Source organism: Muscardinus avellanarius (genome assembly GCF_963383645.1).
Source record: "Muscardinus avellanarius genome assembly, chromosome: 10".
NCBI classification, from domain to species: Eukaryota; Metazoa; Chordata; class Mammalia; order Rodentia; family Gliridae; genus Muscardinus; species Muscardinus avellanarius.
The window spans coordinates 86,079,319-86,106,773 of NC_137796.1; the positions used below are offsets into that span (position 1 = coordinate 86,079,319).

Genomic DNA, 27,455 nt, shown 5'->3' on the forward strand with positions numbered 1-27,455 from the left:
TCTACTGTATACATCCTGGACTCTTGGTTCTATCCATAATGCCATTCACAAGAAAGCTACGTCCTCTTCTTTGTGACCACCATGAAGTCCTTGAAAGTGGCTCTCGTAACTGATAGGGCAAGACTCAGTAGCTCCCTCTTTTCCATTGTGAATGATCTAGTGATCTGTGTGGAGCTCAGATGGGAAATAGCACCACAAATAAGAGTTCCCCGCTGCTGGCTTTCATGTTTGGTACCGGGGGTAGCTCCTGATCTTGAGTGACATCACCCCCCTGTACAACTTATGCAACAGAAGAGACCCCCAAAGAAGTAATGAAGGAATAATTTCCACCTCCACAGGATTGACAGCTGTGTGGATGGCATCTCTCACAGCGGGGCTTGCTGAGGCTCTTTCGTTCCCAGCAGTGCTCTGCACACTGGATGTGCATGTGGATGGGGTCTGTGCACTTTCCTGCCAAGCTGTCGGATGATGCCGGAGCTGCTGGTCTGCAGACCACACAGGATGGATGCAGGGCACACTGGAACCATAGTGAGAGAGGGTGCACGACATGGGACCAAGGCCAGAAGTTGCTTAGAGAAGATGCCCAGGTCCTCTTTTTCATGTTCCTCCTTTAACTAAAAAAAACCAAAGGCTCCAGTTTATCAGAAAAGAAGAGCGACTCATATGGATTCATTCTAGAGTCTCCTATGGTGCTCACACATAAGCCAGTCAAACAGATTGCAGGGGCTTGGCAGCACCCAGGTCCCATGGGCTGTAGCAGGTTGTGTGAACAGATTGGGGAAGGGTTTCGTCATCTGTCCTAGGAGTACAGACAAGCATGTCTGAATGCTGACAGAGCATGCATTACTAAAACAGAGGAGAGATTTTCCAAGGCAGAGTCGTCTTCTCATCATTAGCTATTAAGAAGAGCTCAGAGCACAGGAATGGCACTGAGAAAACACTGATTGCTTTTAGGGTGTTTGATGAAGTTTTGAAGGAATAGCTTCCTTCTCTACTACACTCCAGATGACAGTTGTATATACTTGGTATAAAACTGACTGAGGTCACTGGTACTGCTTGTGGACTGTAGTGACTCCACTCAGTAGCTAAATTGGCACCGGACAAGCCCAGGGCCAGAGCGGTCCACAATCTTGGATGTCCTGAGTTCTTTCTGCTTCTGTCTAGAACAGAAGGACTAGCCATTAGGAGTTATGGCAAAGAATCACTTCACTCCTTCCTCCTAGGGTAACTGTGTGTGTGTGTGTGTGTGTGTGTGTGTGTGTGTGTGTGTGTGTGTGTGTGTGTATTTACTGGGGATAGAACTCGGGTACTCTACCACTGAGCTTTACTCCCAGTCCTACTTTATTTTCTTTGGAAACAGAGTCTTGTCCACAATGGTCTCAAACAAACAACAACAACAAAACACACACAAAACAACAAAGAGACATGCTACACATTTTTTAAAAAGTTTATTAACAGATAAAATGACAAGGGGTACCTTATACCAAAGGATTTTTGCTTCAGAAGGTGAGTGGGATCAGATCAGTTGCCTCTGATCACTGCCCTTTTGGGCTGTGGACAGCACGCCTCCAGGTGACGGCACCAGAAGCTGCAGAGGACAACAGGACCGCGAGGAAGGTATCAGGTCTATAAATACTCGCCATCTGTGAGCCTGGCAGCTTGACTCCCCATTGACACGTGGGAACGACAGTACTGGAAGGCGGGCTGCCTGCGTGCTCACTTGATCCTAATGTCAGATGGGATGATTAGATCCTAAGATGGCTGTCTCTCTGTCTCTCTTCTTAAACCAAACATTAGAATTCATATAATTTTCAAAAATCTAAAATTATAATTCATTTTCAGTGCCTTGGTCCCACCTCTTGGAAAGTTCCCAAAATAAGCAGAGCGTTTCCCCTCTTGCCTCCCAGTGCAGGGAATGTATGCCTTCAGTGCAGTGGCAGCCTTGCGCTCAGATTTGCTCCTCACTGCGGGTAGGTGCACCATCTTGCATGAATACATACCCATTTGGTTGAAGTTCCTTTTAGGGCCTTTCCTTATGAGGAACCTGCACACTGTGCAGGGAAACGGCTTGTTAAGTGTTGTACATACACTGGTTTTAAGGATGTTTATGATTGGCCTGTGCACATTGTCATGAGTGTTCTTAATGTGAACAGGCCAGGACAGCTGAGACCCAAGGAAGGACTTGGGCCGGGGATGAGGACCTAGGGCTGGAAACCAAGCAGGAGGTTATCTTTCCAAGAGGCCAGCTGATGAACGCTGAGGCTGTCATCCCAGGACGGGAAGCTGAGACAGGTGGATCTCAGTTTTAAGGACAGTCTCAGTAATGTAGCAATAACTTCAGCAGCTTAGAAAGACCCTGTTTCAAAACAAAAAAAAACCCTCAGAAGTAGAAAGTTCCTGGGTTCAATTTCTAATACCAAAAACAGACAGACAGACAAAATTCAAAGCATATCTTTGTGGCCCAAACACAAAAGTTTGGGCTTTCTCTGAAACTGCTGTTTGGAGTTCTCTTGTGTTCTAGAGAGATTAGAGGTCTCGTCTTCTATACCGTTTTCAAATCTGATCTCTGCATATCCCAGTATTTAACTGGCACCAGCCTAGCACTGATCCTTGGGAGGTGTGCAGTGGGGAAATAGTTTAAAGTGCCTAACCATTCATAACTCAGAAATATAGGATATCATCATAAAGCTATACAAATAAGGAAAACTGGAATTTATGACCACGGGTTTCTAGACTACCAGTTCCAGGCTTTTTCCTTCTAGCCATGTTCGACATCACCCATGGCCAGCTCCGACAACACAGGGGCTGTTTCTCCTTCATCTTCGTGTCCTCGGGGCATATCAAGCGACTTAATGCTAATTAATTAGCTGTTGCCTTGCATGAAGTGAAAAAGGTGAGGATTATATGTGATCTTGACATCGGTGGGCCTTTAAACACTTCTTGAGACTCCCAGCAGATCCCAGCTTATTTCTCTCCTAATTTTGATCCTTCAAATACATAGTTCTTGATTATTCTCATTTGCTGGAGGCTGTCAAAGAAATGAAATGTGAACAAGCCCAGGCTGACCATTAGGGCTGTCTGTTGGAGGCAGAGCTGTTCAGATGCCCTGCAGTCTCCACAGCCAGGACAGTTTGATACTCTGCTTGGAGGCCAGGATTTGGTTTAAGACACCTGGAGCATGGGCGGATGCGTCACAGTTGATGATGTTTTGGTGTGAGGTTTAGGAGGAATAAACGTGAAACAAGGTTAAGTACACTCAACAGAGTGTGTGGCTTTTTCTTTAATCCCTATCAGATTGACCCCATCCTGGGTTAATCCGGTGAACCAGATGATAACCACCCAGCCTCCCTTGTAACAGCAGCCTCTAACCAGAGGGACTCCACACCACAGGGCTTTCCCAGCAGGCTGCGGGTGTTTTGGCAGATGTGTTGGCTATATTTTTCCTATTTAGGATTTAGCCTTTAATAGGAATCCTGGAGGCCCTTAGAGGTTTGAGATACGGACTTCAGGCCAGAGCTTAGCCTCCCAGATGGTAATTAATGTTTACACAACATGACAAGCACAAAATGGGATCTCTCTGAGCCCTGCCAAGCACCCATCATTCCCCTGATCTTCCACTCTTGCAGTGTTTGAAAATTAATTTGCCTTGAACAAACAGTGGGCTTTCCTCAATTTATTTGTACAGTTTCAGTGACCGAGAAGAAGAGCTGCAAGACTGAATGTCATCCTTCCATTCGTTCTAGTAATTGAATCTGCTAATGGAACAAACTGGTCTCTGTTTAATGACTTGAAGAGAAGAGGGAGAAGGGGAAGAAAATAAAGAGACATGTGTGTTCCAGAAGGTGGAATTTCCCTGTAAAACATCATTGCGTTATGAAATTTGGGAGATGGAAGGATCTAGAAGTTGGCAGGAATAAAGTGTTGCTAAATTCAGGAGTGCAGTTTGTATAAGCACATACAAAATATGCAGCCTTTGTTTAAGCCGTGGGCTAGCTTGAATGACTGCATGTTGGTTCACAGAAACTTGATGATTCCATGTGTCGGGGTTCCTCGGTGCTGCACTTGAATGATCTTCCCACTCTTACTTCATTTAAAGTCTGTTTTTTTTTATTTTTTAATTTGGCCACAATCCTCAGTCCTTAAGTGTTGTGAGGTCTTGGTGGCTCTGTCATTCGGACAAACAAGTTGAGAAATTAAATAGAAGATGGAGTAATATAAACATACGACATGTCATTTGTTCATGATGTGGAGCAGAGATTCAGAAGGATGGATGGATGGATAGACGCTAATACCCCACATGGTTTTCTTAGTGTCTTTGAGGTTTTCCACTATAGTGATCTAGCAGTGATTTATCCATATTAGAAATTTGTAACTGAGTATCAAGACAGTAAAGAACAGAAGCTAAGCCTTAGGGGACTTGTGCATCTCCCCTTGTTTGTCCTCCCTTGTCAACAAGAGTCACCATTTCCTTCCTGTTTAAATATACCAAGTAAGAACCAGTGAGAAATGTTAAGAAATAGAAGGGAGTCGAATGGACACCATATTCTGCCCTCATTTCTGAGAGGCAAGTTTGAGGGCACTTGCTTGTATTTATCTGGCCTTTTGATAAGGTTTTGTTTATTTCTTTTAATTTATCTAGTTGGTAAGAAAATTTCAAAAACAGTCACTTTTTAAAAGGAGATCTAGCCCAGGGGTGCTCTACTACGAAGCTACACCTCCAGCCCTTAGTGAGAGTCTCACTAAGTTACACAGGGTGGCCTCAAACCTGAGATCCTCCTGTCTCAGCCTCCCAAGTAATAGCATTACAAGTGCTACCACTGTGCCCAGCAACACAGACAATTATTTTATTTATTTGTTTGTTTGTTTATTTTTGTGGTACCAGAAAATGGAACCCAGGGGCATTCCACCTCCGAGCTACACCCCCAGCCCAATTTTTTTTTTTATTCTTTATTTTGAAACAGGGTCTCACTGAGCTGCAGAGGGCTTCACTAAGTAGTAGCTGAAGCTGTCCGCAAACCGTGATTCTCCTGTCTCAGCCTCCCAAATGCTGGAATTACAAGCGTGCGCCACCACGCCCGGCTCAACCCAGGCAATTTTTTTGATGGTGGACGTGTGACACAAAGGCGCTCAGTTTAGAACACATCTTTTTTTCTTTCACAGTAATAGTACGCATTCATTTTAGAAAATTTGGTAAGTTAGATGGCAACTATATAAAGTCAGTGTTTATTTCTGGATGTGGGATTATGATGAACATTTTGATGTGTGGTTTTCCCTTCTATGTCTACATGTATTCAAGTAAATTTCAGTGTGGAGACCATACTGATCATAGTGTGTGTTATTTTACTTACTAGTGATTTTGTCTGAGATACTTTCCGTGGCATTAAATATTTCCCACCAATAGTTATGGGGACACTGAACATTTACTATGTGTTGTGCTTTACAAAAAGCACTTTAAATGACTTAGTTCATTTCCACACAACCCTTTAAGGTAGTTACTACATCTTTGGTGAGCTATTGGACTTCAAGAAGGGTTGTAATTCATCATGAAGATGTGATACTTCGAATTTCAGCCTTACCACACCCAGTGCCCAAAATTTATGTAATAAATATTTAATAATGCACTCTGTTTTACTTTCTGCAATTAAATATGTAGTGAATATGCCCATCTGTATACATAATTTTAAAATGTATATGAATCCCTAGTGAAATGTAAAGAAGAAATAAGTGGAAAATCATTTACAACATAACATGCTTCTAAGTACATAATGCTTGTTTATAGAGGAAGACATTAACATGGTGAGACGCTTGGAACCGTAGATAGAATGGTGTATGCGCATGGCTGCTACAAATGAGACTCATAGGGACACCTGGGCATTCAGTTACCAGGCGTAGCCTTACCACTGCAGTCACGGTTCCCCAAATATTGAACAACTCTAGGTTAAATCCAAAGCATAACAACGTACAGCAGTGGCATTATTGGGAATGTGTGTTAAAAGTATATAAAAATACCGTTACTTACACTACCATATTATATCACCGTATGTTACTTTCTCCATTTTCCAGAAAGGGTAGTGTATGTTATACAGTGCACTTAGAGTATTTTTAATAGCTGTGCTATTTTCCATAGTGTGGATGTACCAAATTTAACCATTCCCCTAGTGATCTCATTTGGAGTGTCTCCAAACTTGTAATTCTCAAACCATGGTGTTGTTTCATTGTATCTATACACTAAATCCTTACTGCCAGGTCAAGGAAATTCTGTTTGTTTGTTTTTGCTAAGTGTTGCCAACTTGCACTCCAGAGGATGTAGGGTTTACAGGGAAAGTACAAAATAGGATTCGTTTGACCTGGTACGGTGGCATACATCTGCAGCTGCGCAATTTAGAAGGCTGAGACAGGAGATTGTTAGCTCAAGGCCTGCCTGAGCAACTGAACAAGATTCGGTCTCAAAATTAAATTTAAAAAGGGGTTGGAGATGGTAGAGCTCTTGCCTAGCAAGTAGGAGACCCTGGGTTCAGTCCCCCATACAAAGGAGGAGTCCATCTCCCCCAAATTTGTATCAAATCTATATCACAGTCAGACTTTTTCATCTTCGTAGTACTAGGGATTGGACCCAGCAGTGTTTTATCTCTGAGCTGTACCCTCGGCCCTTTTTATTTGTTATTTGGAAACAAGGTCTCTCACCAGGCTGCTGAGAGTCTCATTAAGTTGCCAAGGCCGGTCTTGAACCTGTGACCCTCCTGTCTCAGCCTCCCAAGTTCTGGAATTACAGGAATATGCCAGCACACCCAGGTTCCTTGGATTTTAAAAAATGTATTGAGTTATATTTATTGCTTTATATCTTACATGTTGTAAATTCTTCCCTTTTACTATACAGTAGGCAGTGTAATTTTTATTTGCAGGTCTTTTATTATAAGCTATGATTTTTATTTTTTTGAGAGACCTGAGCTTTTATTATATCTGGGATCTTCTGGGATTGCACGGCCAACCTATTATACGTTTTTAATAGTCACAAGAAGAGAGATTTCTTAAACTCTAAAATGTAATGAATACCACATTTAAATAAGACCAGTCAATTTGCACGTTCTTATTTCTTTCAACCTCAGCAAATTTCATCCTTTGGCAAGTTCAGAGCATACAGTGCAATACAGAATGACTTTTTAAAATGTGTCCCTGCCAGTTTTGGAGAAGCACAGTAAGACAGATTGTCAAGATGGAAAAGCTTAACTGGGAAGGTACATTTATTGAATAATTGAAAGGAAGAGGAAATGCATTACCAATTACCCACAAAACACATGATGCCGTGGGGCATGTTGGCGCACGCTTGTAATCCTAGTAGTTGGGAGGCTGAGACAGGAGGATCACAGGTTCAAGGACAGCCTCAGCCTTAGTGAGACGCTCAGCAACTTAGTGAGACCCTGTTTAAAAAAAAACAAACTCAAAATAGGGCTGGGGTGTAGTTTAGAGCTAGAATTCTTCTGGGCTCAATCCCCAGTAAAACACACACACACACACACACACACACATCTGTACCTTAAGTGATCTGTGCAAGTGGGAGTCATAGAACTGTTCCAGCCCCTACATTCTTACCAACACTCACACCTGTCACCACCTTTATCATAGGTCACACTATCAGAGTATTGATGGATTGACTGGTGGTGACCTTTAGGGTTAGCTAAAGTAGTGATCGCCGGGCGTGGTGGCGCACGCTTGTAATCCCACGCTTGGGAGGCTGAGACAGGAGGATCGCACAGGTTCGAAGCCAGCCTCAGCTACTGAGTGAGGCGCTCAGCAACTTAGTGAGACCCAGTCTCCAAATAAAATATAAAATAGGTCTGGGAGCATAGCCCGGAGGTAGAAAGCCTCTAGGTTCCACCCCCAGTACCACCCCCCCCCCCAAAAAAAAAAGTACAGTGTTCTAGTAATTCTTTGTAGCTCTTCTAACCCTTCCCTTTGACTGGTGTCCTTACGTATTTTAGCTGAATCTGGATTTTCCATTTGGGGACTTTTCATTGTGGGGGTGGCACAGAGGGGATCAGATAAGAGACACTCAGCGGTTAAAGCTCAGGACTTCAGGTGTGTCCTACAGCCAGACGACCTCTGGCAAGCAAGCGCTCTCACTTCCCAGGTTCACTCCCTCTGTAGGAGACGGCCAGGGACCGTGCGTGCTGCTCAGAGTGCGGCCCAAGGACCAGCAGCATCACCTGAAAGGCCCTCGGGAAGGCAGCTCTGGGGCTCACCCAGCCCAGAGCGTTTCACTCTCAGCCTGCAATATAGTGAGATCTGATGATCTGCGCGCTCAGGTTGACGAAGTGCTAGGGTGGTCTCATGGACTTGGCCTGCTTCAAGATCCCGTGATTCCAGGCTCCTTCAGTTGGTTCACGTAGATTTGCAGGGTTCGCTGGAGAGGTTCAGGTCCTCCCTTATCTGTCCCTTGTTGCTTGTCAGTGACAGCAGTGACAGGCAGGGTCTTGGCACCATGCCTCATGCTCTGGGCATGCTTAGGCTGGGAGCAAGACCTGGGGCAGCACGGGATGGGGAAAGCTGCTTCATTGGTCCTTGCAGAGCCTTGGGAAGCATGCCCATTCCTGCAGGAGAGCAGCCCTCTGCACACGCGGCAGTGTGTCCAAATCCTAGGAGCTCTTACAGAACAGGAGATGGTTAGGTGAGATCTCAGAGTACTTGCCTGTGTCTCTCATGTGCTTCCTTGCCCGCCTACACACGTTCTTTTCCTGGGAAAAGAACCCTTCTCGTATTTGAAAAATTGCATTTGGACATTAACTTTTGGAGGGAATTTGAATGTAAGCTTTACCAAGGTAGAAAATTCTGGCTGATTCTTTACCATCCTAATCGGGAGAGAACAGAACAGTCCCAAAAGATAGAATGTGTTCCTGCCCATCGCAGCCAGCAGAATCCTTATAAGTTAGCTGTCAGTGTGGCAAGCGTCCCTGCTCAGGTGCGCAGACCTACTTATGGAGTGATATACCTCCTTTAGTTGGTGCTGTTAGGATTTCTGCGCTGCTGAAACCCCAGGCCACACTAACAGGCCTGCATTATATGAGGCATGCTATTTTCAGGGCGTCCCAGAATGGCTTGCTGTGGAAATTTTTGTGAAAGAAAATTACAGAAAATTTGTGAAAGATGACCAAAAAAGGATTGAGAGGGTCTCAGAGGCAGACCGGGGATCTGTGGCTTCTACAGACAGAGGTCTTCCCGGGCAGCCCAGGCCGCCCTGCCAGTGCCCTGGGCCGAGTTGGTTGTTTTCTTGTAGCATTGCAGTTAGAAAGTAAGGATTTGGCAACTGATAAAATTTCAGCTTTTATCATCAGCAACAATCTTTCTAGAAAGGTTCTTAAAGCAGGACTGGACAGAAATATGTATGAGCAAGACACCACAAGTCCAGGGTCACTTGTCATCAGGATCTCATGGGATTCTGTGCCCGTTTGTACCTGCAACACCCAAAGCAGGCCACTTCCTGTCCAGCACATCGGTGGTGCTGCTCCAGGCTGCTCTCGGAGCCTCGGAGTCAGCCAGGCTCAAGTTGGCCAAAACTGTGCTTTGCTTATAAACCCAGGGTTTGTTTCTGCTCTTTTTTTTTTTTTTTTTTTTTTTTGGTGGTACTGGGGTTCCTGGAAGCCCTTCTACCTCCGGGATACACTCCCACGGGCCACACTCCCAGACCTATTTTATATTTTTTTATTTGGAAACAGGGTCTCTTAAGCCAGCACGGCTGGCTCCGAACCAGCGCGATCCTCCTGTCTCCACCTCCCAAGCGCGGGGATTACAAGCATGCGCCACCACGCCCGGCTGTTTCTGCTCTTTGTGCGGTTGTTGGTTGGAACTGTTTTACCAAAAGAACATTGAAAGTAATGGGTGGCTTTCATGCAGATTCCAGGGAAGAACAATGACAAGTATATATACGAGAGTACACAAACAGAAATAAAAGAACCACCAGTACCACATCCTTTTCACGTTTGACACAGGAGCTCGGAAGAGAAAGGTCACTCTCACACTAGGTCATTCAGAACGCTTGATGGATGCTCTCAGTACAGAGAACGTTGTAAGCGGTACTCTTCCCACTTCAAGACTGTGTAGTAATAAAAAGTATGTCTTTTTTAAGCATTGAAGTGGAGGAAAGCCCACCTTCCCCCACTCCTGTTCCATATTACATAAAAGACCTTATTCCTAAATGAGGCTAATCTTTTATATTTAATACCTCATAGGTCTTTTCATTATCCTATTTAAAAATTTTACAGAATTTGGCTTATGGGACCATCAGACATGCCATTATACCAGATGTGACACTTAAGATTTTTTGACCTTTGGGGGGAGACATCTTTTAAATTCATAGAGGAGTGCCTGTTTTCTATTTTTCCCTCACAGTTGAAGACTTTTGCCTCTAGTCCTAGTCTCAGCCTCCAGCCTCCACAGCCCTCGACTGGTCGGGTGGGGACCCGCCATGGCCCAAGGGGCATTCCTGAAAAGGCCCAACACATCTGCACCTTTGATCCCATATGTTGCTGGCTTGACTGGTGAACACGGGAAGCCTGACTTCTGGCTGGAAATTTAGCACTCACTAAACAAAACATTGTTTCTCTAACCGCCAAGTGTCTCTCTTCAGTCAAAATGCAAAGGGGGGTAAGGGGGCAAAAAAACATCTGTTTGTTGTTAAATCACATTTGCTTCATTTGTTATTGAAAACACTTCTCTTTTGTGTATTCAAACACTATATTTGTTTTAAACAGGAAAAATCAACTTGTCAGCTATTATTTCTTAATTGTGCTCCATGAAAGACTTGGTAAAGATTATGGAAGACTTTGGCCTTTCAGGTTCATGGTGGCCTAAGCTGCCTCCTCTGGCCAGGTCCCTTTCTCCCTGTGAGGGACAAGGGCTGCCCCCATCGCTCTTCACCGGCCATCCCCATCATTGGGTCATTGTTGGTGGTGGTCCCTGCACACGCACGGTGGAGGCGGAGCAGGAAGGGGGAGCTGTGCACTACAGTGCTGGAGTGTGATTGTGACCCTCACTCCACACTCATGCTTTCTCTTCATATTTGCTCTCCCCACACAGATCCGGAGTTGGGTGTTGGCACACTGCCTGAACATGACAGCCAGGATGCGGGGCCGATTGTCCCCAAGATATCGGGTCTAGAGAGAAGCCAGGAGAAGAGTCAGGACTGTTGCAAAGAACCGATCTTTGAGTCTGTGGTGCTTAAAGACCCCTGCCCTCAGGTCCCACAGCCGCTACCCCAGCCCCCGGTGGAGCCCCAGCTCCGAGCCCCTTCTCCGGACCCTGACTTGGTGCACCGCACAGAGGCGCCACCCCAGCCCCCGCCTCCGAGTACACAGCCACCACAGGGCCCCCCAGAGGCCCAGCTGCAGCCCGCTCCGCAGCCTCAGGTGCAGCGGCCACCTAGGCCACAGTCCCCCACCCAGCTGCTCCACCAGAGCCTCCCACCTGTGCAGGCCCACCCTGTGGCCCAGAGCCTCTCCCAGCCTCTGGCAGCCTACAACAGCAGCAGCCTGAGCCTCAACAGTCTAAGGTGAGCCAGTGCCCTTGCCCTGGCCAGCTCGCTTGCGACAGGCAGGGGCTGGGCAGGGAGCAGAGGGTTCCTCAGGGACTGGAGTCGCCCGTGGAAGGTTGTCCTTCTTTTCAATGTGAGGCAAAGAAGATAGGAAGGAGCTGTGGGTTGAGCCTTCAGTTTCTTGGGAAATAGTGGGTTGGCTTGGATATTAACATTGTGGAGGCGTGAAATATCCACGGGACTTCTGAAGGGTGGAGAGAGGAAGGAGCACGCTTAGGGGAGCAGTCGGCTCGGCACCAGGACACACGCCTCTAGTCCAGGCTGCCCCGGAGGCGGAGGCGAGCGGGGCTCTGTCCCAGGGGTGATCATTCTAAGCTGCACCTCTCCTGAGGCTTTGTGGCTGTTACTGTTTTCCTTTTGGAACCCTGCTGACTTTGGTGGTTCAGGAACTCACTTGCTCCTGTCTGGGACAGCCTTAGGGACGCAGGTTCCTTCACACCCAGGCCTATCTTCTGACTCCTGGGCCACTCCTGTGGCCTCCAGATAAGAGGACTGAGTACCTGGCTCCAGCCCTATGGTGTCTCTTTGTTTCTCGATGGCTGGGGTGAACTTGGTCATTTTCTTCCACTTTCACCTGAGGACCTGGGGGCTGGCACTCTCTGGGGGTGGATGAGGTCCGGGCCTCAGAAGTGGGCCAGGCTCTGGGTTTCGGGTAGAATCGGCCATGTGGTTTCAGGGGACAGTGTCTGGTACTGGGCAAGGGCATGCTGGGGCAGAGTTTGCTGTGTAAGGTGAAGATCAGTAGAGAGGGAGGGCAAGACAGAGCTACTGAGCGGTCTTGGGCAGGGAGGCAGGATTTCTTCATACAGTACCTAACTCACCCCTCTTGTATGTCTTTGTTTTCTTTCCTCTTTGCTCCAACAGCAGCAGCAGAAGCAGTACTCCAGCGAAGTCCCAGCCCGCCCCTCCTCACATCTCCCACCACCCTGCCGCCTCCCCATTTCCCCTCTCCTTGCCCAACCACAGCCCCCTGCACAGCTTCACACCCACCCTCCAGCCCCCTGCACACGCACATCACCCCAATATGTTTGCCCCTCCCACCGCTTTGCCTCCTCCACCACCGCTGACATCAGGGAGTCTGCAGGTCCCCGGACACCCAGCCGGGAGCACTTACTCAGGTAGGCACCTACCCCCTGCCCTCACTAGTGGCCCTGACTGCTAGGCACAGTTTTCTATTTTCTCGGATGTATTCTTAAAATTGTCCTCAAATCCTCCTCCGGTGGGCAGAAGTTCACCAAAAAACATGTATGCACACCCATGATAACCTGACACACCCTGTGTGAATCGGGCACTGCACAAGAAAATGGGTTGTTCCAAGGCAGGAGGCCTTTCCAGCTAAGTCCACCCACTGAGAGCTGGAACTCGCATGGCATGTGCCCTGCGCTGTGTACTCACATGGAACCGTAGCAGTCTTCTAAGTCTGTGTCTGTTTCACCCAGGACTTCAGATTGTGTCCTAGTTTAAAGGGTTTGTTTTTGTTAAATAAGGTCTTCTCCCTGCTTCTTGGGAAGAGAAAATGCACTTTTTGTAATAATATGTCCCAGAAATTTTAAAACAGCGCTAGGTTAGATTTTGCTCCTTTGCTCGCAGCCTGTATCAGTCAGACTGATATCCCAATGTTGGTCAGTCTGGTCTAGTTATCCACTGTATAGCTACCGACCTTTGAGGGCCTGAGAGCCCTGCCATGTTCACAGCTGGCAATGACGTGCCAGCTCTCTTCGTAAGAACCTAAATATGCAAATTCCTCAAGCCCTCCAAACAAACCCGTGAGGTTGCAGTATTGCTGGCTCCCTCACACAGACAAGGAAACCCACACAGAGAGGTTATTTCCCATGCCCAGTGTCACTCAGCTACCAGTAACAGAGCTGGAAATAGAACCCAGGCCACTTGGCCAGAGTCAGCTCAGCATGATGAAAAACGGCCTGTCCCTGGAACTGAGACGGTAGCAAGAGAACAGGAAAGCCAGGCGTGGTGGCACATTCCCAAAATCCCAGTACGTGGGAGGCAGGAAAATCACAGGTTCAAAGACAGCCTTGGCAAGTAGCAAGAACTCTCGGCAACCTAGTGAGACCCCATTTCAAATAAGAAGGGCTGGGGTGTAGCTTTGAGGTAGAATGCCCTGGGTTCAATCCCCAGTACCACAGTAAGGAAAGAAAGAGAAAGAATAGGAACATTGGGTTGTGGCTGGGCCTTAGCCTATTCTACTTTATTGCTGTCCTCTTTATACCAGGCCCAAGTCGGGAGTAGTGGCGCACACTTATAATCCCCAGTACTTGGGAGGCTGAGACAGGAGGATCCCATGTTCAAGGACAGCCTCAGCAAGTAGTGAGACTCATCAACCTAACGAAACCCTGTTTCCAAATAAAAATAAAATAAGGCTGGGGTTTAGCTCAAAGATAGAATGCCCTTGGGTTCAATCCCCAGTGCCACAAATAAGTAAATAAATAAACATAAATACACTGGGGCCCAGCTTCAAACCCTGATGCCCTTAGCTACTGTATCCTCAGCCTGTGTCCCTCCATGTTAAGGTACTTGGATGTCCTGTTCTGAAGGAAATGGCCATTCAAGGAAAGGTGTCATCTTCTCCCCGTCTTCTTTTCCAGAGCAAGACATCTTGCGACAGGAACTGAACACACGTTTTTTGGCCTCTCAGAGTGCTGACCGTGGGGCGTCCCTGGGCCCTCCGCCTTACCTGCGGACCGAGTTCCATCAGCACCAGCACCAGCACCAGCACACGCACCAGCACACGCACCAGCACACCTTCACGCCGTTCCCCCACGCCATCCCGCCCACCGCCATCATGCCGACGCCAGCACCTCCCATGGTGCGTACCCCAGGCAGAAATGTGAGGATAAGTAGAGCACGACTCCTTTCCTTCTGCAGCACGTGGGGTTGGCGCGGGAGGCGGGCGCAGGAGAGCGGCAGGCGTGAAGGCTCTTTGGGGCTCCTTGGGCCTGTCCGTCTTGGCCAGGGCGGAGGGAACGTGTCTCACCTCAGCCAGTTCTAACTTTAAGAGCAGGAACTTTCTTCCACATAGTTGTATCTCAGCGCTTTTGAAATAGGCACATCTACTGGTGGCCATCAACTTCTTAAAGGTTTTGTTTCTTGGGCATCATCCTAGAGGGTTGTCACCAGAAATAAAAATGTTTCTGTGTTGAACACTGGCACATCAATGCGCACACCTATTGGGAGTGAGGAAAGGGGAAAGAGAAGGGCCCGGGACCTGCCTGCAGGCGTGGGCTGCGACCGCTGCCACCTGCTTATCTGGATGTTTTCCCAAACCTACATTGTGGGAGGTGTTGTATTTTTGTATTTCATAAGACAGTGTTGGAATGTGGTCCTGTGCTCTGTTAGCAAGCGGTCAGGGACTGCTGTGTGCTGCAGGGACAGAACTTGGTCCGTGGTAAGAGGTGCCATGTGGTCGTGGTGTTGTCTGGGGACTGGCACATGCCCAGGAGACCTGTTAGGATTTTTTTTTAAATAAATTAGGATCTGAAATTAATGGTGGCATGTTAGAATTGTACAAATATTCAGAGATAGAGGCCTGACTCTAACAGTGAATACTAGAGTATTCTGTTACCGAGTCTTTAGTATGTAAGGAGATGCTTGGTTCTGAAGCAGTTCACACAGGCATTGTAAGAACACCTGCGAGTCCCCTGGAGGCGCTCTCCTTACCCAACTTGGCTCCCTTTCCTTCCCCCATCTTGTTCAACCCAACTTTTCTTAACCTACATTTCTAAAGGTTTGTTATATAAATTTTATTGAGGGGGGCATTAAAAATGAGGACTTTCAACAAAACAATTCTTCTGCAAATCCTGTATATTTATTTATTTTCTGTATGAACTATCTTTTTCAGTAGTCATAGTTTTAAGGACCTCGTTTTGAGGAAGTTTCATGCTGGCCTGTGTGACCTGTTTCACAAATTAATTAAATCTACCCAGAAGATGACATTATTTAGAGTGAATGATAGTGTACTCTTTCTGTTTAGAAGAAAGGCTATAAGACCTAACCCAAGTTGCTCTGTATTTGGGTTTAACACGTTTCAGAAGACAGCTGAATATACAGTTCTTTGCCAAAGCGCGGAGGAAAATGGAGGGAATTCTCCATTTAGTCAGATAAATCAGACCAAATGCTCACTCGCTATTATCTGATTTTTCTGGATAATTGCCTGTCCATCCCCCCCCCCCCCACACACACACACACTAGATGTTTGATTCGTGCTTGTCTCTAATTAGAGTAAAAAGAAAGGCGTCCGAGCATGTCTAAGACCCAAGTGTACCGTATGGGTTTTCACTTTGCTTTTCCATAGTGGCTCAAGAGCCAGGATGGTCTTACATCCAATGAAGTTATCGAGTCTGATGACGTTTTAATGACACAGAGCTTGTTGAGGGCTCTCTCCACTGAAGTAGTGGACAAAAAAATGCAGCTTAAGTAACTAGCTTTTGCTTTGATCCCTTTGCAGTTTGACAAATACCCTACAAAAGTTGACCCATTCTACCGGCACAGTGTGAGTTGGACTACCATGTACACATTCACTGTCACTGCTTCTCCGTTTCTGTGCTCTTGCCGCAGATCAGTAATGACTAGCAGCCCTTCCTAATCATCCTTGCAAGAGTTCCCATCGCTCCTCGTCACTTTGGATGCTTGCTTTTGTGGCGTTTTGCTTTTGGTAAAGATGCAGTATCATCTTCTGAATCAAAAGATCGTAAGCGCTTCCAGGACTTCCCTGGAAGACGGGCATCCAGCCTGCGGCATGAGTGTTGTCAGCGGAGGCTCAGGAGAGTCTGGATTCACAGGATTCCAGTCGTCAGGCGTAATGCCATTGACCAGAGCTGAAATTCAACTTGAATTGTTTCCTCTAAATAGAAAATCCCTTATCTTTTTGACTCGACTCCTCAAAAAGTAGATTTTTATTTACTTTAGACTTAAGATAGACCCCTCTTCCACATGGCTATATTCTTCTCCTGAGCTTATTTCTGTTTGGTAACAAAAATATCATTTCATTAAAAGTCTTCAAGTTAAAATTAATACTATTTTTCTCTTTAAATACATTCTTTTAAAAAATTCTTATTTTATGCAGTTTTAAGAACACATTTCAGAACCTAAATTGGTACCAACCTAAGTTATATGTTCACTTACTTAGAAGACAAGCGCTTCTCTTTATACAAAGATCTTGAATATTTTACCGTGATATTTTGATTATGAGGTGAATACTGCATCATTTTTATCTGAAAATTTGCAAATTTCTTTGCTCAATGGTTTATGTTTTTTAAGTGAAATCAGAAAGATTAATAATTGCTCATAGCTATGTTGATTCACCATACATAACTATTCTTGCCTTGATATTTAGATAGTGCCTTATCATTTCAGTAGAAATGCTACTTAATAGATTAGCAAAGGCTGAATTCACTCATACTTTAAATAGATAATTAGACATTATTTATTAGTGAAGAGCGTAGCTGAGAAGTCAAGACCAGAAAATGTTAGAAATCAATTAAGAATTACTTAGTCTAGAGGCATTCAGAAATAACATGAGGAAGGCCTCTTCAAAAGGGAATTAGAAAAGAGTATTTGAGTGACTGGCTCCTTCCCCCAAGGTCCACCCTGTTGCGCTCAGCACTATGACATAAAGGCTTTTTAAAGAGGTGTTCAGCCGGGCGTGGTGGCGCACGCTTGTAATCCCTGCGCTTGGGAGGCTGAGACAGGAGGATCACACAGGTTCGAAGCCAGCCTCAGCTATTTAGTGAGGCTCTCAGCAACTTAATGAGACCCTGTTTCCAAATAAAATATAAAATGGGTCTGGGAGTATAGCCCGGAGGTAGAAAGCCTCTGGGTCCGCCCCCAGTACCACCAAAATAAATAAATAAATGAATGAATAAATAAATGAATAAATAAATGAATAAGTGTTCACAGTCCAGTAGAACCGTGGCTGTCCTGGGGGTCCTCATGCATGATGCCATTCTGCCCCCAGTCTGTGTCTTGCTGAGGTAAAACTGGAACCAGCTAACAAAATAACTCTATAGAATATAGAAGATCCAGTGTACTCTCCAGGTGGCTCAGATTTCCTTCCTAAGGTCGAGGCCAGTGCCTGTATGTGCATACTCCACGGGAAGTCCGTTTTGAGACAGAGAATAAGCATGGAGGCCTGACTATTTGGAAAGGTTATATTTATTACTTAGGCAATTTAGGTTTTTAGTCAAGAAGGGAATAGTGAGCCATGTTTATGTTTTAAGAGGTCAGTAACTGAACAAAAGGGAAGTGGTAAGAACAACTTTTTTTTTTTTTAAACTATAGACATTAAAGAGAAAATGCTCACCTGGAGGCAGAGTAATAGAAAATTGAGTGTGTTTTAGTGTGGCATGTATTTAATTACTCTGCTTTATACAGTGCACTATGGGAGAGTTTTTTATATTATTAGTTATAGTGGATAATATATGAAGTACTTAGTCTTTCCCGCTTTGGGGATTAGGACGTTATAAGGGGAATTAAGATGCAATGCACTCAAGTATCTGAAACACAATTTTAGACTTAAAAGTAGTTTTAGATGAGGGCACTTGGCTTGTAATCACTGTGTAAGTGGATTTAGTTCAATATCAATTTGAAAAACTTTGCTGCATCACTGAAGGGAGCAAAATGAAATAAAGACCAACAACAACAAAAAGTGTGTGCTCTGAAAGCACACAGGACTGCGGAACGTGAATTTCAGCCATTCCCCAAACTAGCCAACATTACGCAGCCATGAGCGTGGGGTGTTCCTTAAATATCCAGGTGGCACTTTTATCAAAGGAAGCGGGACTAGAGCAGTAGAGCCTCAGAAACACTCAACTTTTAGAAGTCGGGTGTGTTGGTGCACACCTGTAATCCCAGTATTTTGGAGGCTGAGACAAGAGCAAGGGCAGCTTTAGCAGTATAACGAGACTCTCAGCAACCTAGTGAGGCTGGGGGTGTAGTTCAGAGATAAAATGCCCCTGGTTCAATCTCCAGTACTATCAAAAAAAAGAGGGATGATGGAGCTGCATATCTTCAGTTTCATAATATATTTCCCTCAGTTCTATCCTTTGTAAGTTTAATGATTCAGGAAAATGCATATTTTCCATTCAGAGCCATTCTTCCATCATGGAATGGTCAGACACACACATCAACACTTTGGTTGGAGGGGCCTCCAGTGAGCTTGTTTATTAAAAAGATATGATTAAAAACTGGCCATAAGAATTCAGGCTTCCTATGTTAATTACAGAAGTGTTTAAAGTACCTGAAACTCTAGGAAACAAAAAATAACAGAGTACTGTGGGAGAGTTATTTCATATTATTAGTTATAGCAGACGCTTCAATATTTCTGTAATCTACCTTACAGAAAAACTGGCAGCTCTATTTAAAGCTTCTACTGAATCATTTCACACTTCCACAGATATTTGTCATTGTTTTAGATGAGAGAATTAAAGTATACTCTGGAACTGCCACTTGTAGAGCAGCCTAATGAAGCAAGGATTGTGAATACATTCTCATTTCCTAAAACTATTAAAAATCTAAAAGTACTAATTGAGTTTTAATGGTATAAAATCCTGGCACTCATAAAGACTTGCTTCTTTTTCTTTCTATTTTTCTTCTTTTTTTTCTAATTAACTTGTAATTTTCTGGGCATCTTATTTGGCTCAGCATCCCTCCTGTTTTTGATACGCATTAAAACCTCCAACCATTTAGGGCTTCTGTGCAATTTACCAATTAATAATTAGAAAAGCTCCCTTTCTAATGATGTGTCCTCATCTGGGACATCATTTGTTGGCTGATTGATTCTGAACTACTTTTAACTTTTTAAGTTAAACATTCATGGCACATCTGTGTGATCATTTCATCATGACTTCTTGGCTAATAGCACCGAACTGAGATCACTTGGCTTGCTAATGTTGGTATCTTTCTGTGGGAAGGGAATTTCCAGGTATCACTTGCCTCCTACTAAAATCATTTTTCTCCCTCTCCGTCTTTGGCCGCAGCTCTTCCATTCCTATCCTCCCGCGGTATCGGGCATCCCCCCCATGATCCCACCCACTGGCCCTTTTGGTTCACTACAAGGAGCATTTCAGCCGAAGGTAAGAACCGGAGGGATGCACAGTGGGGATGCACGGCAGGTTGCTAAGTGGAGTCCTGGGCTGGGGCTGGGCGTGCGGGTGGGGCCGGCGTCCGCCTCCTGCAGGAGGACTCATGTGTGAGATCAGACATACCCTTGTGGAATGTCAGACATAGGTACACCAAGTTGTCCTCAAGGTACATGTTACTAAGTAGCGACGCAAAGCTGAGTCTTCTATTGCTTTTAGTAGAGTGGGGGCTGGATCAAAGTTGCAAAACTAAAATTGTGTCCTATTAATTGTGTTAGAGGGAAATACACTGTATTCTTCAATACACTGTCTTGTCCTCACCAGCTCCTTTGTGAGCATGTGGGCTCTGCCTGCAGGTGGGCAGCCACCAGCCTGTTTGGTACTTCTGCTCTGCCAACCCTGTCCCCCATGGTCGCACTCACCAGGGTCGGCCCTGCCTGTTTTTCGCATCCTACTGTGACATTCACCTTTGGCCCTTTATAACACACTCTCCTCTACCTTGTCAATGGCGATGCTGTTCACCTTGGGCTACAGCTGTATCTGCAGGCCAGTACCAAAGAGTGATTTTTAGCTGGGCATGGTGTCGCATGTTTATAATCCCAGAACTTGGGAGGATAAGACAGGAGAATCACAGGTTTGCAGCCAGCCTCAGGTACTTAGTGAGGCCCTCTGCAACTTAGTGAGACCCTGTTTCTAAATAAAGAATTAAAATATCGGGCTAGGAGTGTAGCTCAGAGGTAGAATGCCCCTGGGTTCTATCCCAGTACTGCCAAAAAAATAAAAAGGAGTGATTTTTTCAGAACATTTGTCCATTTTAAAATCTCCTGTAGCCCCTATTTTACTTTTATACAATAAAAGTGAATCATATCCCAATCTGAGAATGGTATTCATTCTCAGATTCTCAAAGGGAAATTGTTTGCTGTATAGGATTTTTGGTTTTTTTCTGTTTCGATCTATTCCATTTCTGAGGTAAAACACACCAGTTGGGGGCCTGAGCCCCCAGAATGATCTCCTACTGCATTTCCAGAGGTATGTTGCCTTAAGGACTAGAAACAAGGAAAGAAAGTAAAAGGCGGCGGGGGGGGGGGGGGCTCCACCCTGGAAGTCTCACTTATTTGCATAGAATTTCAACTTACACGTAAGGTTATATGTACATGAGGCTTTTATGGTGTCCATGGTAAATGCCTTTTATCTTGAGATAAAATGATACTGATTTTTAAACTCCTTTCCCCCAGTCTGCTCTTTACTACTCCCTTAGACCCTGGTCGGTCCCCTCTAGGTAGGGACAAATCTCTAGTGCATCCCCAAACAGACTGGTAGGTCATTTAATAAATTAGACTATTTCCCTCACTCACAATTATCCAATCACACAGAAAACTACATCTGGGCAAGAAAGTGTCTCTCCTGGTGTTGAAATAGGCCTTTCCAGGCCGTCTTCCTGATTGTGTATGTAGATTGCAGTTCATTAGTGGAGTTCTTCATATGTATGCAAATCAGGCTGTTAACAACTTCAGCTTAATTGTTAGTTGTACTGCAGCTGATTGCTTTTCTTTCCTTCATTCCCTTTCCCCTCTTCTCCTTGTTGGCAAGCCTCGCGCCTAAACTTGAGCTCTTTTCCACACGAGTTAACTTCTAGTGTGGGGGAATCATCGGAGTTGTGACTTCTTACATATTTTAACCAGTATCATTATTTTTTAAATCCCTTCCCCATAAGTCAGCAGTGACGGTGCCCAAGTAGGGTTTTTGTTGTTGTTCATTCAAAAGACAAAAGGCTACAGATAATGGTTAATATTATTAACGATATTTAAAAGGGGTGGTAGTAATAGGAGAGACAAAAGCCGAGTTTAATAGTAGATCTGTGTGGTCCCTAAATTAGGTTTCTCTTGTCCCATTTCTACCACTACTAATGAGTAATTACGGAGTGTAATTTCTTGTTATTGTCTGCCAGTTAGAATGTAGAGAGTTAGCTTAATGTCTGTAAAATACTGTCAGCTATTCTGATGAGAAGCACCTGATACTACACATTATAATAATGTTCACTTAGGCATTTCTTGGAATGTTTGGTGATAAAGCAAAAAAAAAAAAACCCAGTCAGTGCCGTGGGTTAAGGGGGAAGAGGAGGGAAGCCAGCATTTCCACGTGCTGCTTCTCTCTTTGGTCCTGTACTTTTTACTGTGGTGACCCGTGCCGGGGCGGGGGCAGCTCTACCTTAGGTGCCGTGGCGAGAGAGCAGCCTCTGGTCAGTGCCTCTTGAGAAAGTAGGGCGTGTGTGTGGTCACTGATAAAAACGAGTCCTGTAATTCTGAATGAAATAAACGAGGTTGCACTCCTATCATGTGGAATGAAGGGGAGATCTTGCTTTTATGTCCCGTGTTTTGTGCTTCCTAAGCTGTGGTCTAATTAATTTGTAGACATCCAACCCTATTGATGTCGCCGCCCGGCCTGGGACAGTCCCACACACTTTACTCCAAAAGGACCCGAGGGTACGTGCAAAGGCAGGCTTGGTCTCAGGTAACACCGGGGGCGCTGGCACAGGACAGCCACCCGGGCTTGCTCGAAGGAGCGAGCTGCTGTTTCAGCAAGGTGACACTCTCAGAGGACAAGCTGTCCCCTGCTTACCCGTGGCCCCTGTGCATGTGTTCATTGGGAGAGGAGAGGGAGGAAGGATTGCTGGTTGGAGCCCAGAAATTGGACACTCTTAAGCTTGTCTAGTCTCTTATTTGACCAATCTTTTCGGTTTCGTCCACAACTCTTTATAATTTCTCTGGTGCAAAAGAAATGGCTGTAAAACGTTTTGAATGGAAAAGCACTAAGTGCTTTCCTTCCTGGAAGTGAGGACCCATCTTCCCTACCCGAGGTCAGGAAGGTACTGGACCACAAGGCACTTCTGGCCCTCTATTTTTAATGTGGCCATGATCTTTCATGCTCTGGAGCTAAATAAAATATCCATTATGCTCTGGTTATGTTAATATATTAATAATTTATACCACTACCCACTTCCAAAAAAGAACTTGAAGTTGTACAAGAGATACAGTCTTGTCTCATTGATTGTTATTTATATTTATCTTTATAGTAAATGTGAAAAAACGATTGCCTTGTACAATACTGTCTTTTGCCATGGGTCAGGGCAGTCAGAAACTGATGACAGGCGTTAGGGAGGAGTTTAAAGTGACTCCACTGTGTAAGTTCTTTTATGATGCTCAGTAAACATCTTGAAAACTCCCAACGCCTGTAGGTGCAGAGCCATGGCAGCCCGGGCATAACTGGTAGAGAGAGCCTGGTTCTGCCACGTCTGAAGAGAGCAGCTCTTCCCAGACATCCCTTAGTCTCCAGCCGTCAGACTGCAGTCTGAGGGCTGTGCCCCCTCAGCCCACCATGCAGCGTGGAAGGAAGGCTGCTCGAGATGGCAAGCCTCCTGGGCAGCTCCTGCAAGACACTCCGCCAGCGCGAGCATCGCTGTTGATTACACGTGTGCGGGGGCTTGTCAGCCTCCGTGTTCCGAGGCTCGTGACGTGGGGGAGGGGACACTTGGCACTTTTGATAGTGTGAAAATGGGTTAATTATTCTCTAAAAGGGCTTCATTTAAAAGTAAAATTCTAACATTTTAATTTCCCCTCCTAATGAAGCACTACAAATTTGTTAATTAGAGCAATTGTTTGAGTGACAGGCGTGTAACCAAGTTGTCATTTTCTCTTCACAGTTGACAGATCCTTTCAGACCTATGTTAAGGGTAAGAAAGCTTCTTCTAGAACTGTTTTGAAACCCCTGTTTGACTCCCTGTGGGTTAAAAATACAAGTATATAACAAGGAAATGAGCCAGAGAAGTGCTGAAATAAAAAGATCAGAATAAAGGCAGTTGGGTTTTACAGGTAGCATGATTGAAAATGGCCTAAATTGTTTTGCTTTGAGTGTTGGAGGAAGCCAAGCCACTGGCTTATTTATTTATGTAACAGATAAAAGCCAACGGAGTCAGATTCTGTTGTTAGCAGGTCTGGTAAAAGGTTTGACTGGTTGGATCTCAAGGGGAAAGATTTAAGTCACTAGCTGAAAGTAGTGTCTCTTAGGCTTGGAGAATATGTATCTTGGGTCTACTTTGGTTGGCGGCTCCCTCATTCAGTACGAAGTGAGGTTGACCCTGCCATTGCCGCTCGGCCTATTTTTCAGGTATGGGAAAGGATACGGTAAGCATTGGTTTGGTAACATCTTGATTAAGGCAAAGTGTTCTTGAGGTCTGGAGCCTTGCCAGCAGATGACCTCTTGGGGATGCTGGCGTACCTGTGCAGGGCCAGCAGGGGAGACGCGTGATGGATGGTTGGATGGAGACAGTAGATTTCCTGCTGTATTCACCCATTTCTGGTGCATACTCTCAGATAATTCAGCTACTCCAAGGGGGGGGGGGAAGTCTGTGTCATCACTTACGTGAGGCAGTGTGTTATCTGTGATTTCAAACAACCCATAGTTCCATTACAAGAAGAAGGAACTGACCCAAGACTTGGATTTAAGTGTATATTCCAGGAGCAACTCCTGACTGGAGAAAGCAGAAGCTTCTGTCCCTTGCCAGTGCAGAACAAGCTGCTTTCTCATTTCACCCTTTCCGGAGTTACTGAGCTCACACCCTGCACTCAAGGGTAGACTGGTTGGCAGTAATGAAGTTTCTGTCCTCTCATTGGTAGAAGGTATATGCAGCTCCTCTGCTGCTCAGGAAGCAAGACATGAAACAATTGAGGGCTAGGAATTGATCTGTATTCTCAGAGGGTGGATGAGGGACTTGACATCTGCAAGGTCTGGAAAGCAGGGGGAAATGAATGCTTTCCTCTTCTCTTCTTGTCTCTTAACTTAGAAATGAGCAATGGCCACCAGCGTGGATGAGTAGTTGACTCTTACAGAAGCATGTGTAGTTACTGGACTTAAATAGAAATGGAATAAATTTTCTGGGGGGTTAAAAAGCACTAGTCTTGGGGGAGGTTACGACAGGTCCTGTACCCTTCTTGTTTTAATTTGATTCACAGACATCCCCTAATTAGCTCTGCTGAACAGCTGATTTGCATTATGGCAGGGCAGCATTTGTTAAGTAGGACTTCCTACTCTACCAGGTCTGCCAGCTGGCACCAGAAAAGAAAGAAGAGACAGAGTGGGATTCAGGCTCTTACTGTCCTGTCCTTGGGAACCGGGGAGCCCTAGTCACGGATGGCTTTTGAGTGGTAACCGGCCTGGCAGGCTCCGTGGAAAGGGGGAGAGCGAATGTGGCTCCCGTATGCCTGGGCTTTGGAGAGCTGCTGGTAGGAGGCCCCCGAAGGGCATGAAGCCCTCCTCTTTCATGAACAAAGCCTCTATAGCCAAAATCTGCTGAAAGCTTGGGGGGGACTGAAGATAGTTCTTCTGAAATGTCTCCCTCTGACCACATTGCTCTTTCTTGTTCCAGAAACCAGGGAAGTGGTGTGCTATGCATGTTCACATCGCCTGGCAGATCTACCACCACCAACAAAAAGTCAAGGTCAGTCCAACCTTCCTGGTTTGTGAGGAACGGGGCGGGCCATGAGAGTGTGTGATCTTTTCAGGAGCACCTGATCGAGGAGACATTTAAAGCAGAGTACAAACATTCATAGGCAGGAAGGATCAAATCCCCTGTGGAAAAGCTATTGGGAAATCTTACTGTTAATTAGGGAAACCACCAGCAAAATCATAGAACCAAAACAAACTGATGGTTCCCTGATGCATTTCTCCTTTTTTGATGGATTTGTCTTTTTATTGATTCAAACGGTTTTAATATGGATTAAATTCTAAAATGAAGGTTTTGGATATCTAATTATAGTATGGAAGAATTAGAATATGGAGAATATGTTGTCCTGGAGAAAGCAACAGTGAATGTTTTAAAATAACAACTCATTCTTTTCCTTTCTATGGCTTTGGAAAACTGATAGTCATTTAGACCTGATATGAAGAGGGCGGTGTAGAACATCCATCAGCACTATACGAGGAAGCAGCGTGGGGGCAGTGACCTTTCACTTGTCCTCCTGATGATCTCTGTCAGTGCTTGCCAGAAACACCTTGCAGCCAGATACTTTACCTGTCTAGAGATGACCTTTCTTTTTTGTGTATGCTTTCATCATGCAGATGAGCATATCCCTTGCTTTATGGAAGAGACCATGGGAAGAGAGAAAGAACTTCCCTAAGTGAGGTGATACGGTGCCAGTGCCTGACTTAGGGAACAAATAACTGGCCGGTCCACCCTTTACAGTCTGGGTCACGGTGCCTGGGAAAGTGGTAGAAAAAAGCCAGTCAGGTCACTCCAGTAAGCTTCACTTAATCCTTTCCTGATGTGGAAGCGTTCAGTCCTAATAGGGTTGGGAGCTATCACAAGAATCATACAAGAGGCCAGTAAGCAGGGGGAAGAGCTAGTCATCATGGAAGAGAAATGCTCTTTGAAGGGGGTCAGTGATTGAAAACACAAAGCCAAAATGAAGCCCAGTTAACAAAGAAAAATGAGCAGACCTCTCTAAGATATTCAGTACTTGGGAGGCTGAGACAGGAAAATTGCAGGTTTGAGGCCAGCCTCAGCAACTTGGCAAGACCCTGTGAGTATAGCTCAGACTCAGAATGCCCTGGGCTTCGACCCCTATAACCTCTCTCCTCTCCCCAATTTTTCCTTTGATTGCCAAACGCCTGCTCTGTCTTCTAACACCCCATCAGTGAGTTGTGCTCACTTTTACTTCATTGTTAGGTTAGGTTTAATTAGAAATCTTACGGTTTAGCTTAGCATGTGCTTTCAAGAGCTAACAAGATAGTGATGATGGTTCTGGGTGGTGTGGATAGCGGAACAGTAGGTAAAACTGTCTTCCTTTTAACTCCTTTGGTTAAAAGCGATGAAGGATGTAGTATGTGCCACTTTAGCAACTTCTTTCCATAAAACCGCCCCTGGTGACTTCAGCTTTCATTATCCCAATTCAATTAGCCAGACCTCTTGAACATGAGACGACTGCGTTCATCTTCCCTTCCCAGCGAGCTGTGTGGAATCCCCAAGCTCTATTTTGCTTCATGGACCTAAGTTGTGTTTAATGAAACTGTGCTGTGTACCATGCGATATTAGCACTAAATAATTTGGCAACCAAATTAAAGGAGGTACTCAAAAGATCTTTATAGATTTATAGTGAATTAGGAGCTGAGTTTAGGGGTTTAGCTATTACTTTAGGGTGGGACTTTCATTATAGTATCCCCTGTAGATTTGAGCAGAAATTCCATCGCCCTCTTTCTCTTTAACTTCATTTACCCATTCTTTTAGTCACTTTCCAAGTGTTTCTTGAGAGCCCGCAGGTTGCCGTGGCAGGCTCGGGGGGCACTGTCTTTCCTGTCACCTTGTTGCTTTAGTGTTTTGTAGTGAGGATCGGTGCATGTATAAAGCGTGGTGGTGATGCTGTGTGTTTCCATGGGGTGTTGCTTCCAAGGTGTGAGTTTAAGTACAAGTGATGAGTCAGGATCAGAAAGGAGCCACATGGACTGAGGGCAGGTGAGGTTTTGCCCTGCCCCAGTGGGCAATGGCAGACTCCTGACCCCGGCCCTCACGCAGACACCTCTTCATCAGCTGTCTCCAGTGTAGAGCAGGGAAAGAGCACCGGAGCATAAGAGAGATTGAGTTAGGATCAGAAAGAAGCTGAGTGGACCAAGGGCAGATGAGTGTGAGAGATTGGAAGAGTGAGTCGCCGCAGCCGAGGCCAGTGCTGGGGCAGGAGGATGGTGGGAAGAGCATGCGGAGCTTCAGAAAGGAGGCTCACAGGTTCACA

General features: G+C 45.4%; 1 protein-coding gene across 4 annotated transcripts in view; it reads left to right on the plus strand.

Annotated features, from left to right (window-relative positions):
- Positions 1-27,455, plus strand: part of AUTS2 (activator of transcription and developmental regulator AUTS2) — a gene marked incomplete at both ends in the record, with an annotated part of 1,191,273 nt that overhangs the window by 1,152,474 nt on the left and 11,344 nt on the right. Inside the window, 8 exons of one of the 4 annotated variants that reach the window (XM_080703046.1) lie at positions 11,071-11,542; positions 12,449-12,702; positions 14,188-14,429; positions 16,047-16,091; positions 19,576-19,671; positions 22,089-22,160; positions 23,378-23,407; positions 25,100-25,171. In XM_080703046.1, the coding sequence (XP_080559172.1) occupies positions 11,071-11,542; positions 12,449-12,702; positions 14,188-14,429; positions 16,047-16,091; positions 19,576-19,671; positions 22,089-22,160; positions 23,378-23,407; positions 25,100-25,171 (1,283 nt within the window). The remainder of the gene's footprint in view (positions 1-11,070; positions 11,543-12,448; positions 12,703-14,187; positions 14,430-16,046; positions 16,092-19,575; positions 19,672-22,088; positions 22,161-23,377; positions 23,408-25,099; positions 25,172-27,455) is intronic. The other 3 variants (XM_080703047.1, XM_080703048.1, XM_080703049.1) reach the window with 3 other exon arrangements.